This window comes from Pomacea canaliculata, linkage group LG4, assembly GCF_003073045.1.
Source record: "Pomacea canaliculata isolate SZHN2017 linkage group LG4, ASM307304v1, whole genome shotgun sequence".
Classification (NCBI taxonomy): domain Eukaryota; kingdom Metazoa; phylum Mollusca; class Gastropoda; order Architaenioglossa; family Ampullariidae; genus Pomacea; species Pomacea canaliculata.
In genome coordinates this window covers 23,594,571-23,615,657 of record NC_037593.1, presented here as the reverse complement: position 1 = coordinate 23,615,657, position 21,087 = coordinate 23,594,571, and the positions used below count along the sequence as shown (strand labels likewise).

The 21,087-nt window shown below is 42.5% G+C and overlaps 2 protein-coding genes across 3 annotated transcripts; one reads left to right on the top strand and one right to left on the bottom strand.

Annotated features, from left to right (window-relative positions):
• Positions 1-211: 211 nt before the first annotated feature.
• Positions 212-4,665, top strand: LOC112562054 (dnaJ homolog subfamily C member 27-like). Of its 2 annotated transcripts, XM_025235033.1 has the most exons (7): positions 212-598; positions 811-895; positions 1,506-1,575; positions 2,200-2,364; positions 2,666-2,785; positions 3,684-3,844; positions 4,496-4,665. In XM_025235033.1, exons 1-7 carry the CDS (start codon positions 526-528, stop codon positions 4,626-4,628), a joined length of 807 nt encoding a protein of 268 aa, XP_025090818.1. In that variant the 5' UTR covers positions 212-525; the 3' UTR covers positions 4,629-4,665. The 2 variants fall into 2 exon arrangements, with proteins under 2 accessions (XP_025090818.1, XP_025090819.1); XM_025235034.1 differs by lacking the exon at positions 2,666-2,785.
• On the bottom strand, positions 4,654-20,488 carry LOC112562055 (voltage-dependent calcium channel gamma-like subunit). Its single transcript, XM_025235035.1, has 4 exons — positions 20,211-20,488; positions 15,107-15,310; positions 6,230-6,373; positions 4,654-5,925 (listed from the first exon to the last, which is right to left on the bottom strand). Exons 2-4 carry the CDS (start codon positions 15,303-15,305, stop codon positions 5,750-5,752), a joined length of 519 nt encoding a protein of 172 aa, XP_025090820.1. The 5' UTR covers positions 15,306-15,310; positions 20,211-20,488; the 3' UTR covers positions 4,654-5,749.
• Between the last annotated feature and the right edge of the window lie 599 nt (positions 20,489-21,087).

The following is a 21,087-nucleotide window of genomic DNA, read 5'->3' as shown; positions in this document are numbered from 1 at the left end:
AATACGCTTCTAAAACCACCATCATTTCTATCATTCTATCTGCGACGATAGGGTTATATTGTATTCATTACGCGTAGGTAATAATGCTGAGTCAACAAGCATGATTTTAAGTAGATTGCGCTCGCTTGCTTGTCTGTGGTAAGTGCAGACGACGAAATGCTCTTCTTTGAGGAGGTTTTTAAAATTTTCGGCCAATCAACTTTTAAGATTTCATTAACTGCGGGCTTTATGTGCGTGCCTCGACAACTGCCGATTATTAGAAACACAATTATGTGTTGTTCCTCATTATTCTTGAGTCATGACATACACTTATATGTACACTTTGCACAAGTAACTGGACCTGCAAAACTGGCAACGAGCTGGTTCTGAAGTATGTAACTCGTGAGTTTGGTAAGTGCGAAGACGAGTAAATCTAAATCAAGAGAGAAAGTGAAGGGGTACGGCATTTTGTCAAAGGAGGAAGATATATGTGGTTGATACAGAAGAAATAATAAAGCTGTCCTTCTGATTACTGACAGTATCGACATGGACAAAAAGACCCAGAAGAAAAGACCTATACGAATCAAGATCATAAGCATGGGCAACGCAGAGGTGGGAAGGTATGCCAACCGTACAGCATCACCTATTCATTATTTTAAAGTGCATGATGTGGTCTGAATCACAACGTCTCAACGTTGTTATTGTTGCAGGCGTTGTATTTAGATCATTACAGAAATACAGTGTTTTTGCACTTGAATTATTTTTTACGTTAAAAGTGGAATTATAAATAATATATAATTTATGTTTATTAGCTGATAAGAACATTGTTGCAGAGCTGTATCATCAAAAGATACTGTGAGAAGAGATTTGTGAGCAAATACCTATCAACCATTGGCATTGATTATGGTGTTACCAAGTAAGTGTTGTAATACTGGAAAGCCTTGATTACATACTTATTAGAATGCAAGAATTTATATAAAGAGTTATTTAAAATGGACACGTTGTTGCATCTGTTTTTGATGTTTTATGAAAGGAAAGATACAGATACTCTCAGAAACTAGACAACAATTAAAAAAAGAATGACTGTAATCACCAATGAATGATTTTTCATTGTATACTTTGTTATTCTTCTTGCATGCCTCATTTCTGATTTGATTTGCATTTGACATTCTCTTCAGCACCATCTGTACATGTCTTTTCTGTATGCATGTAAGCCAGCTGAATATTTGCATTTAAACTACTTGCCTTTTTTTTATTAATACAAGGATTTAACACAACTTTGTGTCTATAGCTTGTGATTATGTGCACTGACTTGGATAGTAAATCTTGAAAATGTTAATTTTAGAAATTTGCTGTGATTCTATTTGGTCCCATATGGTTATGGAGATGAAAAAGTGTTGTGTTTTTTCCTTGAAGGGGATGGGGGGGGGGGCAGGTAGTGCACATACATATATTCCTTGCACATACACTTGCTAAGACACTGTTATATTTCTTAAAATTTCTTATTTTCTTAACATTGCTTTCAGAGTGGTGGTTTCTGGTCGAGAAATCAAAGTCAATATCTTTGATATGGCAGGCCATCCTATTTTCTATGAGGTAAAAAAATGAAAAAGCCTGACAGAGATGATCCAGTGTTTTATATACTAGCCAAATGTTAAAAAAAAAACTTTTTTGCATGCAAAAATATTAATTATAAGATGTTTGCTGGATTGTAATTTTACTGGGTTTTTTTAGGCATTGAAATATTATATTGAAGATTTTGTTTAAATTCAAAAAGCACCTGACTGATTTATTCATTATAGTGATATCTATGTGTAATGTTGATTTCTTGATACCTTTATGTGTAATAAGGTCCTTGTTCTTGTTCCTTTCTCTGAATTAATACTTCTGCTTAAGTCAGCTCTCATCACCTGCCAGTAGCCAAAATTAAAAAAACAAACACTATAAACTGTTGTCTATACAGTTCAACAATCATACTATTTTTGGTTAAGTATTTTGTTCTAGTTTTTCTTTGTCCATTATCTCTCTCTTTTTATAGGAATGTCATCTTTTATTGCTAGATCTTTAGAGCTTTTTGAAGAGGTAAGTGTCACACTGTGCACACTTATGTTTGTAAAAATAATGTGAATAAAGTGTTGTGCCCATGCATTATTTACAAAATGCAAAAGGTACAGAAGCATGAATTAAAAGTTCAGATTTTTATGCCTATGCATGTTGCAGGTCCGCAATGAATTTTACCGTGATTCTCAGGGAGCAGTCCTGGTGTTTGATGTGTGTGACCGGATTAGTTTTGAGTCACTGGACTCATGGGTGCAGGAGATGAATGCAGAGTTTGGTGACAAGACAGAGTGTGACAACATTGTAGTTTGCGTTTGTGCAAACAAGGTATCTTGTGACACTTGTTTGAAAGGATTACTCTGAAACTATTTTAGGTTGTCAAATATATAGAATTTTACAAAGGGTATTCTAATGATTTTGTCAGCAGCTTTGATCCTTAAAAGTAATATGTTAGGAAGATTTGAAATTTGCAAAATTAGTTTTATTGATATTGGTCTATAATTATTAATTGGCCTATAAGGTCATTATATATAAATATATATTACTTGTGTTTATGTTTTAAGTGGGTGTAATTTTCAAATCTCTTGGCACTATATGGTGACAGTCAAGAACATTTGTCTGTGTATAGATAGACTGCCGACCCAGGGTGGTTGATGAGGTTGAGGCCAGACTCTGGGCTGACTCTCATGGTTTTCACTACTTTGAGATGTCTGCTCAGACTGGTGAGGGTGTGAACGACATGTTTCAGGTGTAGTACCAAAGCTTGTAGCTTTGACCCATGTAGCATCTATGTTTGATTTCTAGAAATCCGTAGCTTCAATTTTTTTCCTGATTTTTGTTTAACTTTTTAGGCTGTCACTTTAAAAAATATCTCGCTAGCTTAGAGTCTTACTTTCTCTATCTGGAATACGATGCTTTGGTCGGTTTGACATTGCACTATGCTGCTGAGCATGGACATGAAGAAAACTGACAAAGGTGCAGTGAAAAAAAAAATGTCAACAAAGTTGACCACAATATCCAGGATGTATTAAATCAAATATTTATTGCCAAAGTCAGTGATTTATACAGAACCATAACTCATTATTAGAAAATAATAGACAAATTCTGCAAGAGCACAACATAGTAATAGATGCCCTTTGATTTCTTCTGTTAATTGTGCTATGCCATTTAGGTATAAGCACACAAATGTAACACAGTAGCAGAAAAGATTCCTTCGTGCGTTGGTGCTATTAGAGTAGATTAAGCTAGCACATTGGTTAATTGAAATCTCCATTGGGATTTAAAGATGACAAATACGAGAGAGGAATGCAATCTAAATAAGAATGTTAATTTTATTGTAAGTCGTTTCAGCTCTAATGGTTTGAAGGTTTTTATTTTAATGCAGCAGCTGGGAGATATCATCAGTTGCATTCTTTTGCTGATTTCATTTTCTTTTAAAAATTACCCCACTGTCATAAATTCATTAGCATATTCTTGTATCCTTTTTGTTTATGAAGACTTCAGGTCATTAAAGCAGAAGGCTGACTGTGGTTGTATGTACACTATTGCTCTTATCCTTGTTATTTTACAGTTGGAGAAAAAGTATCATTTAACCTGAATTGTTCGAAATAAAAGTTTACTCAGCCATTAACATGTTTAATCAACAGGCACTGTTTGATGGTGTTGTGACAACTGTGGAGAATGGTGGCAAGAAGCAACCATTTCAGACACAACTTGGCTACACCAAAGAGCAGATTGACATTATCCAGCGTCTGAAGAATTCCAAGACAGATTATGAGCGCCTTGGAGTTGCACCAGGTGCTTCCAAGTGAGTGTCAAGTGTCAGTGTAATATAGAATAGTGATTCAGGTTGCACAACAGATCAAGTTTCACAGTGGCATACAGTAGTGCCATGAGTTGCAGGATGGATCAATGTAAGACAAGCATTCCTAGGGCACAAACAGCAACAGGCAAAACTTTTCCATGGGATTGGTTTTTTTTTAATATGGAGGGATTCTGAGAACTACACCATGACTCCTTCCCACCAGTCTCACATTGTTAAATTTTGCTTAAAATGGATTTCTGGCTTAAGAATGTACAGAATATACTTTTGGGTTAAGAATATACAGTGATGTAGTAAGTCATGTTTCCTTTTCCAGTCTCCAACTTTCTGCTGCTTTTCACTGTAGTCATATGACTTGGATACTGTTAGTGTGTGCAGAGTGAATGTGAGCACAAAAAAGCAGAATTAGGCACCAAACGAAAGCAGGTTTGACTTTAAAAAAAAATCTTCCTCCCTGTTCTAGGAGACTCCATTTGTCCCAGTACGTAGTGATTGCTAAGTGCTGCCATGAGGGCCATTCTTTTCTTCACTTCATCTCTCTAAAGCACAGTTGAAAATTCATTGTCAGTTTTATCTGCACACATTTTACATACCACATTTTTAAAATCTTTAACTATCTGCACTGGTGTTGTACAGAGACGATGTTAACAAGGCCTACCGCCGAATGGCTGTGCTCCTTCACCCTGACAAAAATGTTGCTCCAGGAAGTGAAGAGGCATTCAAGCTACTTGTGTCTGCGCGCACAGCTCTCCTGAAACGCTGCAGTTGAAACCAGCTGTTAAGTTGTTGTCAGTATTATGACTTAGACATGCAGGAGCATCTGTGTCAGTGCCAGTATGCCTTGCTAAAATGCCACTTTTCAAAAGGCAGGGTGGTGATTTAGAGGTGCTATTTAAAGGTGTCATCTGTGACCAGGATGTGATGTGATATGTACAGTCCCTGACATTGATTTTGTGATTCTGGCACCAAATAAGTTGTGATGCCAGTGACAGCATGGTGTGGAGTGCCTTAATGTTATTTATGATAAGGCATTTGTTCAAGTGTAGACATTTTGTACACTTGCATGAGTGCACACTCTGTGTGTATATATATATATGTCTGTATGGCATAAGATGTGCATAACATTAAATCAAGATCTTTTGGTACTTACCTACCATGAGGTGCATGCACATTTTCATCTTTCCCAATCAAGAAAGTGCCCATTAACTTATAAATCAGATTTTTGATTTTGTAATTTTACAGGAGCTTTTATGGATGGAAGGGACCCAGAAATTCTTGTGCAGCCCTGATGTGTTTTTACAATGACTTTGTAGTGTGCGACTCCTGCTTTAGCACCAACTGAACCCATGCAAGTGTGTGTGTGTGTTTGTGTGACTACCATTCCAGGAACTATCTACAGCCAATTCCTGATATTTTAGACTTGTTCCTTCTGACAGTTTCTGCTGTGCATGAATCCAGAAGTTTAGTGGTTGTAGTTGTGACTCCATGGCTTCACTGCAGGAAATCCTCTGATCCATGGAAGACATATTTGGAGGTGGAAGACAGAAAGCTCTGCATGACTTATTGTTAGCATCATTGCACAATAAACGTGCTCTGCAATTTCCTGTGTTTTCCTTTGTCAGATTTTGATAGTCATGTGCTGCCATAAAATATTTCAGCAGTTTCTTTTTAATACAATTATAAAATAATTTGAGCAGACCTGCACTTAGTACAGTTGCGTAGCACCTTAGCATCGCTTGTACAGTCCCCTCTCCCTCAGGTGAGAAATATATAGCAGCAGATATTGAGACAGATTCCAAGGAATAAAAATGTGTAAAGTTGAAGGAAGGCGGGAGGCTTACTGATGTGTCAACACACCATGAACCCTCCCACCTAGCAGTAAATATGCTGCTAATACTGGGCTCTGCCCTCACAGACATAAATGATGGCAGAAATGAGCGACAAGCCAGAAGAAGCCGCTGCCAGCCAAAAGGACCAGGAATATCGTTGCTGCGACTCTAGGTCCACGCTGAGTTCATCTTTAGCGCTGATGCCAAACACCACAACTGCAACTCCTATCACCAGGACTGCAAGAAAAGAGCTGTTACTGTTAGAACCAACATTATTCTTGATATAAATGGCAGCAATACATTTAAAGTAGTATTACTGTCAACCGCAGAGATTTTTTTTTTAATTACTGGGCAGATCTCTGTAGAAGATATATGTACTTGAGGGGCTATAATACGCATGATTGCAATACATGCAAGGAACAACAATAAACAGCATGAAGGACTATGATACATAATGTTATGATTGCAACACACGTGAAAGGACCACAATACACTTCACCAGAGACTAAATTATAAAACAGGAGTACAAAGTTGCACTCACATGCCAGTAGCAGGAGGCCAGCCACGGCATGGTTGGAGTTGCAGCGCTTACACTCACAGCACAGTGCGACAGTGGCCACTAGGAGGGCGAAGAGGGCCAGCCCCAGGCCGAAGCACATCATGGCCTGTGTCGCCAACCACCATGCTGTAACAGACAGTGATAACATTCACACCAAGTAAAGGGGCTAAGGTCAAAGGGTTGTGTTTTACAGCATTAGAACACAAAGATCCTGAACCTGAACTTTTGCTCTCACACACAAACTGAGAATATACGTGTTGCTTTAACCTTTTAATTGCAACCCTTTTTGCTTCAATCTTTTTAATTGCATCCCTGACCCCCAGAGAGGTGTTGTGCAAAGCAGGAACAGGCTGAGGAGAGGGGAATTGTATCATGGCAGGCAAGCCAGTTAGACCAACATAAAACAATTTTTAACAGTTTCAAGTATCCCAGAGTCCTACTTGGAAAGTAATTAGTACAGTTAATTAGATTGTATAGTTTTTCCCCCTTGAAATTTTTTTTTAAAATGGCTTCACCATGAGACTCCGTAGCGCACCACACCCTCTAGTGCCCACTTCTATTACCGGTTTGAACTTCGACCACTGTGGGCCACCAAATGACTCAGCTTTCCGGTGGAGCTTGAGAAGTTGGGTTAGGGGATCAGGGGAAAAGAGAGAACAAAAAGTTATTCTGCCAGTTCGGGAAGTATTGTGTGACACTTCACGTGCACACTTCACTGGTCCGACTACCGGAACTCAATAGAAACCTTTAGCGGCGCATGCGCAGATGTAGATGACTGAGATCATCATTATTGACCGCGTCATCGAGGACATGATCACAAGACTCTGTACTCGTTGACCTGAAACAGGCGACCACAGACACACAAGAAATTGATAGCATTGTCGTCTGTAGTCCGAGAGCATACAATCTCCTCCAAGACTCCTCCAAGACAGAACAACAGAAGGGTACTCTGTCTTGGAGGGTGTCATGAGGGTTTTCCAGACAATCTCTCGGTCACTGGCTGTCTGCCTGCCCTCCATGGACCCATGAGCTTTGGGGCTCAAAGAAACAAAGAATAGATTCCTTTGGCAGCAGAAGAACAAAAGACTACTGATTATGGCATTTTTGGTTTTCCATGCAACCTCCGGGTCACCGTGACAGGGTGCCTGCCTCTCTGTGAGTATGTGTGTGCGCCCGACAGAGAACCCCTCACGGAGCTGTGTGTTTTGGGCGTTCAAAGGAAAATGATGTAGACTAGATTTACTTGGCATCAGCTTAGGTGCGCGAGAAGGGAAAAAAAAACATGAGAGGAACGAAGACATTGATGCCCAAAAACTACTGAGGGAATCCTCGCAAATCTGTTTTATTCCTGCTGTGGGTGAAATGATGAGAAGGGGGTGAGTGTGTGATCAGGCTCTCACAACCAGCTTCATGGCTACACCCAAGGGACGAATGAGAAGACTCGAGTGGAGGTGAAAAAATAGATGGTTTGATCAAAAATAGTGTTGGAAGATGATCACGCGCCCATGCACACACATAACACAGCAACAGGCAACACCCATGTAGACGGTGCCAGCACGCGCATTGCAGTCGGTGATGGGCGTGGCGTGTTACACCCCGCCGCACGAGAAACACAAGAGGGCAGAACAACAAGGGCACCGCCGACTCCAGACCAACCTCCCCATGTATTCCAAGCTGCCTCCATCCAAACACCCTCTTTCCGAGATCCCAGATAGCACGGCCTGCGGGGTACACGGGGTAGCTTTGGGCGGGTAGGTGCCGTGTTCTCTTGCAGTGCAATGCCGACTGCAGCTCCTACCATACTCCGCGCACCTGACAACTCCAGACTGAGCCCCTCCCCAAACCTCCAGACCGGCAACCGTTTGAGCCAAGGCTTCGTCAGCACTTTGTCATCTTTGCTATTTTTATGACCGATAACTGTCCAATCTGTGCCAACAAAGAGAATACCACATGTAAGACAATACAGGTATTGACGGGTGGACAATTGATTAAAGAAGAGGGATTCGAATTAAACAATTGCAACACCTTCTGTGATGTGTTTTCTGCGAAGCTTTTGAATCGTCAAATCACACAACAAAATGTAGGAGAAGCAGTATGGACATGGTGTCTAGGTTGAGCTATACCAGGAAATTCTCTTCGTCTGCTTTAGAAACCTCGTCAGGGAGAGGGGATGGCGGTAGGGTGGAGGAGGCCTTGACAAATGTGCTTTTCACCGACCTTGCTGCGTAAACAAGCTTTTTTATTATTTCATAATGTGCATACACCACAAACATTAATATACACATGAAAATATAATATTTAACATCGGAGGAGTGGGGAAAGGCGGCTTATTGCGCGATTTCTGTTCACCGTCTGCTGCCTGACAGTGTTAGCCAGAACACGACTCATCAAAGAGAAGATTAGGGCACTCACTTCCCTCATTATCTCGACAGTTTTTGGGCAAGAACGCTTTTACAGTTAGTTGACTAATTGTCCATGTGTCTGTTACGCAAGGCGCATGTTGTTTCTGAAAAATTGTTTTAAGGATGCTGTGTGGAGGCTGTATACTTTCTCCTTTTCCCTACCTCGCTATTAAAGTTCTGAGTTGCCACCAGCAGGCAAAGCAGTGCGGAGCTGCAATATTTCGTGTTTAAATATATTGCAGAGCCGGGAACGACAGAAAAAAGTTTTCTCTCACGGTGATGCCGCTTACAGCAACCATGTACATCCGCTTCAAAATGGAGATCACTTGGCAAGAGGGAAAGCATCTGTTCGTGTCATCAGCAGCCGACCTGCACAACAGGCCTCAACTTGCTGAAAATAAACATCACCCAAGCTCTGCCCTCACTTGACTCTGTGAACTTCGGCACCGTTTGTCGCGTTGTCATGTGCTGTCTGCCTCACCTCCTAGTCTTACTTTCTTCCATTGACCTAAGAGATGCTTTCTTGGACTAATGTCTCCCAAGATCCTTCTTTGATATCTACTTACAGACCTGTTCGCACATTCTTAATGTGAGCTTTTCTTTGGTTCAATTATTCAAAATCTCCGCATACTTATTTTCAAGGATCATGAAACAGGCTCGGATCTTTATATTGAACACATCGACTTTTTTTTCGCCGACCTTACGGATTTTAAAAATTGATAACAATTCGATATGCTTTTTATCGATGGATTGCGCCAATCTAGTAGTGAATTCGATTGTTCGGTAACGAGAATTGACCATGCATGATTTACTGTTAAAATTATTTCTGTTGATTATAAACAAAACCATTGAACTGAAAATTCAATAAATGTTCGTGCATGCAGACATTTCAACGGAAACGCATCCCCTGAGTCAGTCAACTATTTCTTGTTTCTCAGCAAAAGCCAGAGTTTGTTGGCATTTAATGACCACGTGTCTTGGCAGACCAGCAGACCCTGCAGATATTTATTGTAGACATTTATTCGTGTGGTTCTTACCATGATAAGGCAATAATGACATTTAACTCTTCACTATTACATGCAATAGAAATTTTACCTCCAGCTGTTGATGTGTAGAAATCACACTCACACACTCTCTCTCACACACACACTCTCTTCTCTCTGACTGACAGACAGACAGACAGACAGACAGACAGACAGACAGACAGACAGACAGACAGACAGACAGACAGACAGACAGACAGACAGACAGACAGACAAGACACACATTACTGACAGAATTAGGCAAATTGTGTGCACAAATCATGTTCAACCATTCAGCAGGTGACAAGGCCCTGCTGTGTTTATTAGCATACGACTAGTAATTGTGAGCTAATTGTTGCAGTAATTAGACCATACTTTATGGTCTCCATCCCGGAACAGCAAGTGGGCTGCACAACAAGACATGAACATGAAGGAGGATGAGAGAATATGTAAGACGAGGAAGAAAAAGAAAGAGGGAGGCAGAGGTAAAATAATGAGAGCGATGCTAAAGGAAGAGAAAAGGGAGATGATTGGGAGGAAGCAATATGATACTAACTCTCGATTTCACCTTCTTCTCGGGTGGTAATTATGAAGCAGATGTACATCCGTATCCCCGGGTTTGCTTTACCTCCGCCCAATACCTTCACCTCTAGCAAGCCCTCTATAGTCAAAGCTTGTGACTGTAAGCAAGACGGAGACCTCTAGATATCTCAATATATATGCTCCTATGTCCAACTCCAGGTCCCTCAACCACACAGTGTCAGCTTTAGCTAACTCTCAGGTAAGGCTACCCCTGCTTCATACCTAATTCCAAACAAATGCACGAACGGACGAAAGATGCATGCAACGCACGAGGTGCCAATGGGAAATGATCCCCAGCATCCGGGTTGGAAGCAAAGTGACACTCGAATTATGGCCATTGTTCTGGAAGTTTACTAGTTGTGGTGAAGTGGATGCTGTACAGTCAGACACTTGTTTGGTGCGATTTGTTTCCCGGTAGCCTAGAGGGGGCAGGGGTTCCGTTATCTGATGCAGCTGAACTTTAGTCAAACTCTCCATAAAGTATGAGAACATCCTGGGGCATGACACTAAGTATAAGACCACAAACTGTATACATTAAACTAAGAAATATATGTTAGACTACAGACTGTATAAAGTGTTAGACCAAAACATATATACCATTGTGAAATACAGGTTAGATTGTACACATTGGACTGAAATAAGTATTGTACCACAGACAGTACATATTAGACCAAGAAATACATATTAGGATGTATACATTAGAGTAGAACATAAGCATCACACCACAAACACATATCAGACCAAGAAATACATCAGACTGTATACATTGGCAAACAGTGCCCGTTAGAGTAAGAAGTTCGTCAGACCCTACTAGACACAGAAACTAGGAAGAGGAGTGAAGTGCCGGATGCACCCTGCATGATCCCCTATCGGCACCAGCGGCCCTGTTGGCACCTGGTCATGCCCGGATCAAGACAATCCCGATAACAAACCGCAAAGAGCTGCGGCAGGTCGAGCGGAAAATGAGCTTCTTGTGCACGATAACGATCAGCGAGCGTCGACGATCAGCTTACATGCACGTGCACTCATTAGCAGGAGGTAGATGTGCTGACAGACAGAAACTCGCCTACCGGTGCTGTGCACGAACACACCAAAATATCATGTTCAGTTCTCTCTCTGGTAGTGGAGAGTTTTCCAGAACTCATTAATTACACTTGCGGTTGCCTTTGTATGCAATATTGTATTATTTTGTTGTTGCTCCCCCTTCAAAAAGGGCAATAGCCCCTTGAATAAACTACTTATGACTTATGACTTTGCGCATTAAGTCTACTGCAGACACTGGGGGTTGCTGGGGGTTGGTTGGCAGTGACATGCATGTGCAGACCTTCTGTGGCAACACACACATACTGCACTGAACAATGCTAAATGCCTGCCAACTAGCAGATATGGGTAATATATTAAGAAGTCCTGACTTTCCGAGGACACGAACTTGTGAGACTGAGCAAGCCCACAACTGGCGAACTAACGGTCATTGAGTTCGGACAGGTTGTCGACAGACTGATGTTGGCACCACTGCTGGCGAGGAAGCGTCCTACATCGAGAGCAAACAGCTCAAAACTACGATGAAAATCCTACCACAGTTAGAGAGGGAAAACAACTTTCTCAGCATGACAGCCATTCCTCCAATATTCCACATTTCTGAAATCTGTCACGGATATTGCGAAGAAGTATCTGGAAATATTCCTCCCCTCAACGACTTCTGTCTTTTTTATTCTAGCCTGCCATACATTCTGTCTCTTGTCTCTCGAAGTGAAGGCTTGTCTCAATTGGCTTTTACCTCAGTGCTTTCTGTGGGTGTGCGTGCGATGTGACCTTTGCCTCCCATCTCAACAGCATAATGATGCAAATGAGCGATCTTCGCCATCTCAACGACACCAAGGCAGCGAAATGCGAGATAACGCAAAGCATTTTCCGGCTACATGCTGAGCTGGAAGGGAAGTCACTTTCCTAGCACGAATTTCCACCACATTCTTGACCTTTAATAAGTTTAAAGAGATGATAAGATAGGCTAGCTGTGGATGACTGAACGAGATGGAACGGGTGAACCATGTCATGCGTACAGACATTAACAGTGGTGAACTCCGTGTACAATCACTTGTCCACCTACAGCTTTCATATATTTTGGATTTTTCGCACTTGACTTTACACACGGTTACAGCAGAGACACACCCATTGTTCCGACAGACCGCTTTCATAATCAGTAACAACAGCCACGTGGTCACAGAACACTATCGCTCCACAAACGATCTTTACAAACAGAAATCCGTCCGCCCTCGACAGATAATTCAAATATTCCCTGTGGCGCGTAAACACGCTGCAAGTCGTTGCAGTCTAAATATTTAGAGTGGCCGAAGCAATTTAATCAATACACAAACTCGTCACCTGGAGGCTGTGGATACGGAATCCTTCAAAACACTGGAAACGCGAGCATAAACATCCTGGGCAGAATGCTCGTCCTTCACCTGAGTTGTCTCCCGCAAGACAGCTCTCCTGTGACGAGTCTGTCAATGTCGGCCTGGTAGCCAGGAATTATTTTGGTCTGAGGGTGAGCTGACCCAGTCGCTCTAATAATATGCACTTCCCTTGACTGCTCAATCACCTTCTGGCCTGAGCATGTGCCTGCGTGACTTGGTGCGCATGAAAACTACAATTATAATTATATAATGATTGATTAATGACATAGCTGCACAGTCATGTTGCCATGTTTCTTCGGTTCTCGTCACTAAGCCGGTGAGGTCGTGATTTCGTTTCACACTCACAAACATATATTTACACTTTAGACAGGCAATCTCTCTCTCTAATCCGGCCTTCCTGCCTTTCACCACCAAGAAGAGACTTTGCTGTAAATTGTACAGAGCTACATAACGCACTACTACATTCTATAATTGCCGAAGTTACAGCAAATTTCCAATACTTCCCCTCCCCATCAACCTTCATATTTCATCACCTCTTTCTACAATACCTAAAGTAATGTGACAAGGAATTATTTTCAAATTACGTGAAAAAAAGCGATTTCTATCGTTAAAAATACATTGCCAACAGAAGTAAAATTTTCCTTTTCCTGTACGATAGTCTTTGTTTTTGTTTGTTACTTTTTTTCGGGAGTGGGTGGTTGGTTCAGAGTGAGTAATACAAGTTTAGCAAAAACACTTCCTGGAGACCACTATTATTAGCTCCTGTGATTTAACGTAACACACTGAACAGTTTTTTTTTTTAAATTCTTGTATATTTTGACAGTAAAATTTGAATCCGTTTTCGTTTTCGCTTGCTAGAACTCAGAAAACTTTGTATGTATAATCAAGGCAGTGAGGGCGGTGATAAGGCTGTGGAGTTCTGTGTGATGTCAGCGAGGGAGAGGAAGTGTCGGTCATTGTTAGGATTTAAATTCAAGTGATCGGTGATCACTAATCCAATTATCCAACTAGTGATAACAATCAAGATGGCTACGACCAATGTACAACCATATCCTTGCATCAGCTCCCACTGGGATCCAGTTAGCATCACCGGAGGACGAGACTTTGTTGAAGCAAACGAAAGAGTCCCGTGTAATTTCTCTTATTAAACACAACATCCTATAAAAAACAGTCAGCTTTTTTCCACATGAACAGACACGAAAATAGACGAGGTTCACACTGATCCTACTCTTTACAAGATCATAAGCAGTTTTAATTTGCCTTTACGATTTCTTTAAACACACTCACCAGCGATAACTCATTACATAGTGAAGTTTTTAACTACAAAGTTCTTCTGCTAAGAGGCACTCGAGGCAAAAGTCCGTATCTCAACAGTCCCCCTTTCTAACAGCAATACCATCTGAAAGGTTTCTGGTGAGCTCAGACCATAATGTTCCCCGTTTTCTGACAAGGGGGAAATTGCAGCGCTACTTCTCGGGATGAACACATCAAAGACAACACGATGTTGTGTTGTAAATATAATTCCTACATTCCGTTTCATCCAGCCCAAAGAAAACAGCAGACTAGTGTAGTAGACAGAATGCTCCTGATTCCGAGGGGTGCTCCGTTTACAAGCAGGTCACGTGTCCACACTCCTCCAGTTATTGGAGTTACATGCCACAGGCGAAACGTGCATTGAATGCAGCCAAGAGTGCTCCATGATAGTAATGGCGGGCGTAGAAAGTGTGGAAATAATCTGCACCCTAACAACCCGACTATTGTATGTTTTTCTCTCGAGATAACAGTCTTCACCGTTTTGCCATATTGGCGCCAGACTGACACCGCCCTTGTGCAGAGATGGCATCTAAGGCGGCAACCATTCAGGTGCCAGATGCTTTATCCCTGGTGTCCTTGTAAAGACTACACTAGACCCAAGACGATACAAGCCAAAGACGACATTACACCAAAGATGAACAGAGCAGAGGAACATTGGAGGAACAGGTATCATGCTCAAATTGTTCGTCTGTTCTACAGCTGCTTGAATGAGTTATTAATTTGCCAGTGCCGGCTTTCAAAAACATCTGCCTTCGGAAAGGGCTTGTCTTGCCATGTTTAAATGCTGTTTTGATTTTTTGAAGCCATAACTAAAGCGTGTTCTCTTGCAGGACCCATTTTCCTTTTTCATTCTGACAGCTGATTCGCTTTCCTCGTCTCTAGTTAGAAACTTTCGATACCCGAGAATTGCATGCTCTCTAACGAGGACAAGCGCAAAATAATGGTAAACAAAACAAATAAATAAATAATAAAAAATAAAAAAACCCAAACCCCCCCCCAAAAAAAAAATAAAAAAAAACACAAAAACAAACAAAACAAAAAACCGAAGGAGGGAGATTTCGAAAAGAAAGAAACGACAGAGGAAGACAGAAAAAAGGAAAAAAGAGCGAGACAGAAGCAGCAGACCTGATTTCTGGCCCGGTAAATGCTCAATGTTTTCTTCCTGAAACACCCATGTGCAGGTCTGGTCTACACAATAAGCCCACAGCCCGCGGTTGATCCGCTGCACGATGATCCAGTAAGGCGTGGCGAAGGCGATGATGATGGCGAGGTTGGTCAGGACCAGGAAGACCAGGCCAACGATGGCACAACACGTGGTCATCATCTTGTCTGCAAGCAATCAAACAGTCTACATCAGTGACCAGTGCAGTCCAAACTCATTTTTTCGCAAATTAAATACACAGACATTTGCATTTTTAGAGTGCGCTAGCGAAAGTTTGTTTTCCCTGTTCATCTCGAGTAGGGGGAGGGGAATATTCCTGCATTTCTGACTAATTTTAATTAATACGTAAAAATAGGTATAACAAAATAAATAAATAAATAAATAAATAAATAAAAAAAAAAATCTAGAAGTGCATTGCCTCAACATCTCTATTTCACTTCACATTTAGGAATTTGTAGCTTTATACGAATTTATTCGAATGAAAAGGCAAGATGAATGTTTAAGCAGCCCAAGCCAGGGTGAAGCTGTGCAGGTGTTTATATTTTCCTATGATTATGCTGCTCACCCTCTATGACACTTAATTGATGTATGGAAAACAAGATGCAAACATTCTTCTGCGGTTGATTGTAACAATTTGCTGCCCTGGAGATATCGAGAAAACCTTAGGTAGAGGGAGATTAAATGGTTTTAGTTTCCTGAGTATGTTTAAGCCAAGGCAGATATACACATAGCAGCAAGCAAGCCAAACAAGACAAAAATATCCGCATTCTCTTGGTTTTTGGTTTTTGTGTGTGTGTGTGTGTGTGTGTGTGTGTGTGTGTGTGTGTGTGTGTGTGTGTGTGTGTGTGTGTGTGTGTTGTTTTTGCTTAAATCGAAGACCTGGAAAGGGCTGAAATAAAAATGTGCGATAGGTAGGAGGGGTAGGAGGCGGGGGTGACAGTTACAGAGAAGAGAGTCGCAGTATTACAAAATCTTCACTTACGAAACCAAAACTTCAAAAAGACAAATTTTGTAAATGACAACTTACTTGTTTTCAATAGATACAGACTTAACAGAAAAGAAACACTGAAAAATAAACCATTGTTTTAACTGCTTAGGTGTAGGCGCCCGTTACTGACAGCAGTAAGTAGAAATTTGAAATTATGCTAATTACTTCTCTCTACTCCTCTTGATTAACTTGCTCCAAGGCTGGTTCTGGTATACAACTTGACAGATGCACTGTTAACAACAAGTTTTTAACACTTTTGTTCTGGTTTACAATTAATGTCCTTGTGGTCCTCACATGACAAAGATCTTCACATCAACAACAGTTGAGTGATGCACAAGTCATTGTTTTCTTCTTTCCTGTTGTCCTGTTCAAAACTATAAAGTCTTTTTCGTATATTTTCAAAAATATCTGTTCTTTACACATGACCGAAACTGAGAAGGGGGAAAAGAATCAAGCCTAAGGAAAATTGGGTGGAAATTTTAAAAATATACATTTCGGTAGCTTATGTCTATGTTACTGCATTACTCTCCTCAGCTGCCTTCATCCATTTCCTGATATTACTGTTCACTTAGTAGATGCTTCTGTCATGTTCTTCCTTTCATTATTCATGGCCGTCCTTTGGTCACAAAGATTCAGAACATTAGCCCGGATAGTATCTTCTTCTGCGTCCCTAGTGTTTCTTTGGCTATTGATAGTAACACTTTTTAAAGGTTTCAGCGAGGATATCTACAATTACAATCAACAATGTTGAGGGCAGAGAATTTACCTGCAGCTGGGGCCTTGAGGACTTCAGCAACTGGTGGGTCTCGCAGCTTCTCCAAATCACAGCGAACTCGGGAGGTTGGATAAAGGATGTGTTTTTCTAGCTCATGAAGAAAAGTTTATGGTCACTGTCTATATTCAAAGCCAGAATAGGGCTTTGTTTTGGCCTTGTTGATGCTGGATTTGAACTGCCTTTGCAGCAGGATGAGGTCGATTTGTAAAGGGACCAAGCTGTCTGGAGAGTGTGAAATAGCCGTTCTCGATTCCTTGTGGTCCAGGTTATTGGCTCTGAGCAATCTCTAGGAGCCTTAGGTCTCTGTCGTTGGTTTTTCCTACCCTTAATTTACATACCGATCCTGTCCATTGTTGATGTGTGTCTGGATCTAGTGTCAGAGTACGACGATGTGCTCCATCAGTCCTGCCTTCATCTCCTTCCAGCTGGTCATAGAACTCTTCCATTTTCTTGTCTTCGTGCGTGGAAGTCAAAGGGTTAAGTAGACTATATTGTCCATGTTGTGAAGCCTGGCAGACATGCAAATGTCGGAAATGGGTGAAGCCGATGATGTGATGAGAAAATTCAACATCGATCACGGCCTGCTTCAAATCATCGAAGTGGAGCGCAGTTCTGCTCAACAACCGATTGAAGAAGCTCCATTGGTCTGTACTCCTGTGACAGCTGGACTTTTCTTGCTGGTACAGTGAAAGGAATGAAGGCATTCGATGTCACATGCCTTTAAAAAAACTGATCCGAATCTCCTAAATGAAACGCGAGGCACTCTCGTGGGACACCAGGAAATTCTTTTCACAAAAGTGACACAGAGCTCGATGGTCTGGCTCGGCCATGTCGCCCGACACCCAGAAGCCTGGTCGATGCCTGGCGGAAGAGCTGGATGGTGAACATAAAGACTTGGACGTTGTTTCATGCAGGACATGCTCTCCCCCGTCCAATTGACGGAAGTGGTGAACATTGTTGAAAGGTTTCCCTCTCCCCCGACGACCGGCAGCGGCAGGCTGACGAGTTTTTATTATAGGAAGCGGGCATCAACAACCTTCACATTCCGCGATAGACAAAGCCTTGTTTTCAATAATTTCCTTGATAAATATAACCATGAAACCTTGATGAATGCCGATGACGAGATTATCTCGCTTCCTGTTATAAATAATGTGGGGAAAATCGTACCGATAAATAACTTTCACATTTACTCCTCTGTCGGCAGGGTTAACAAAAGCACATCTTATTGAAGTGTTATGCAGCAGAATACAAGCTTGACACCTCAGTATTTTCAACATTGGTTGTAAACCAAGGTAGGATTAGCACCTTGATATACAAATGCTTGGAATAATAATAAATAAATACTACATCGTTCAATAATTTTGTAATAAACGGTTTGAGTTAAAGAGACACTACAAATACAATAACAGATCAGAATTTTAAAAAAGCTGTAATATTACTCAAAAGATAATAAAATATATTACAAACTATTTTACAAAATTTCAACTAAATTATGTATTTACGTAAGTAGACATAAGTAAAACATAGCTCAAGCTTCTCTCCATTGAAAGTAATCTATGGAACATGCGGGAAAGGTGTGACCTTTGAGTAGGTCACTTCCTGCTAGCAATTGTTTAGTGGGCAGAAGGGTCACAAGAACTACAGATTGTCCAACAATGCCGCTGGGATGGTGTCAAAACAATCCACCACCCGACACCTGTACGGATGACGAGATATGCACGGATCTGACTTTTCTCTCTTCCCCTTACGTCACAGGTCACGTGAGGGCATGAGACTGGTAACTGTCACATTCTCCTGCGGTGCGCTCCTGTCTGTGCCGGAGGTCAAGTGGCTGTTGTGATTATACCTTCCGGCTTCTGTCCTGGCGCATGCGTGCAAGTGCTCACTTTCCCAAGGCCTGTCTCCCTCCCTCAACCCTCAACCCACAACAGTCAGCTGTTCGACGTGTGTACGTCACCAGCACCACGAGACAGGAAATGTTCCCTCAAAGGTATGTGAGCAGCAATGAAGGATTGACCGGAAGTTTATGACACAGAATATGGCCAGGTCACCGACAGACCTTGCAAGAACCGTCAATAGCAAAACACACACACATGCACGAAATAAAGATCATATAAACCCACTGGTCCAGTCCCAGTTTTACCACGTGATTATCCGCTGTCCCCTATGATGGTGGCCGTGGTGAGGTGAACGGTTCCCACGGCGGCCTGGCGGGTATTGATCTCCTTGTCAAAGCTCAAGCAGTGGGAAACTCTACCTTTCCACCCTGTCACCCGCTATCATTCTCGCTGTGAACTGGATACAGCTTTGGACATCAGGGCGACAAGTGTTTGTTGTGATTCACCCAGACTCCATTTCTTCCATTTCTTATTAAAGCTCATGTAATGGTAAAGCTAAGTAGTAAACAAGTCGCAAAGTCCGAGTGAGCCAGGGAGGGAGGTGTACACTGCGATTGTTTGTGGTCGAGCAGGCTGGAAGAGAGAGAGAGCAGTTGATGAAGACAGCAGCAAGCAGCTGCGCCATAAATCAGCCAGCGGTGGAGGCGCGCGCATCCCATCATGCAACTCCACAAGTGCCGCTCTTTGCAGCAGCGTGACTTCACTTACACCCCCCAACCCCCTCATCTCTCCATCTGCTACCCCCACCCCCCTACATCTCAGCCGTTACGTCACGTGCTTCAGAAGGAGTTAGGTGTTCCTCTGTAACTCCAGTGGTTGCAACATTTTGCAATTGCAAACACGTACATTACTTTGCAATTGCAGCTAATGGTTGTTGTCGCTCTGTAACTATACAGACAGGGTACCTGTCGCTTTCTGTGGTACATTTAATACGATACTGGCGGACCGTTACACTGTAACCATCACACATACACAACGGTAAACAACCATTCACACCATCAATAGCAACAACAATAACAAGAAGCATGCGAACACTCATTATTTCGCAGTTACCGGTCCCTAGTTCTGTCAAATCCCCCGCCATGAGCATCCTTACTGACTACCTAAACCAGAAGCAGACAGACATAAACCACTGAGAGGCTGATAGCCGCTAGGGGCTGGTTGGTGGGGGAGAGATGGTGGGTGGGGTGGAGAATGGAGGTATGGGTACACGGCACAAGGGGCGGAAACCAGAATCGCCATGAACTAACGGCTGCAGCTGGGCAAAAAAGGAACAGGATCGTATTTCAGAAAACTTCTCAATGAGCAAAGCATGGAGTAAAAGTGGCGGCAGGCAAACGAGAGGACCGAGGACTAAACAGCTTCCTGTGGCAAGCAGCACCAAGCATGGATACACTACGACTTACTTCTCAGCGCGTAGCTACTCCACACACACCCTTGTCAGGCCAGGCGCCGGATCCACGCAGGACACACGCACCCGAGAAATCCCAAAGATCCACAGATGTCAGAACCGACAGGAAATCCACAAGCAGCCCAACGCTCACACACGTACGCACTTTCTCCTCCGTATGCAGCGAGCACGCGCAACAAGCGAGGGTCGTGTGCTTCGCATCGTCCGAGGGACTCGGCAGCGGAGGCTGAACCAACCCGCCCTGGCTCTGCGCATGCGCGTACTGGAAGCACTCCGCAAGTGGCGAACACGTTTCTCCTGCGAGTCTCCTGGCAGCGCGAGCTTGGAACGCGCAGGAATCGCGCCAAATCGCGCCGACTGGGCGCAGCTTGAAGGGAGGTGGGGGTGGATGGGAGGAAGAAGAGGAAGGAGGCGTTCACGGCCGTCGCTGCCATGGTTACCGAGGGATGGCGCGTGACGGTGGCTGTAGCGGTGGTGGTGGTGGTGCTGTTGCTGTTCACGTGTGTGTGTGCGCGCAGCTGTCATGCGAAGTCCGATTTTAAATTGTTGATTTAAATATTTATGAGCGGCGCAACAGGAAGCACGGCACTTCACTCAGAGATTGGCAGCTACAGCTAACATGTCTGTGGAAGATTTTTTTTAAAAAACAAACATTGAGTCTTTCCTGTGTAAAACTCCATCAAAGGTTTTAAAAAGCTGGCACGAGAGACAACCCGCCATCAACTTTGGGGTAACTCCTGTCTTGTCAGTCACCGGCGTTGTTTAGAAAACGTTTAACGGTATCAAGACAAGGCAGGGTGACCTGAGTGTTTGAGTGTCTGTGCTCCGACTGTGAAGCTGACCAGTGCCACTGTCCTCTGAGAACATCGTAA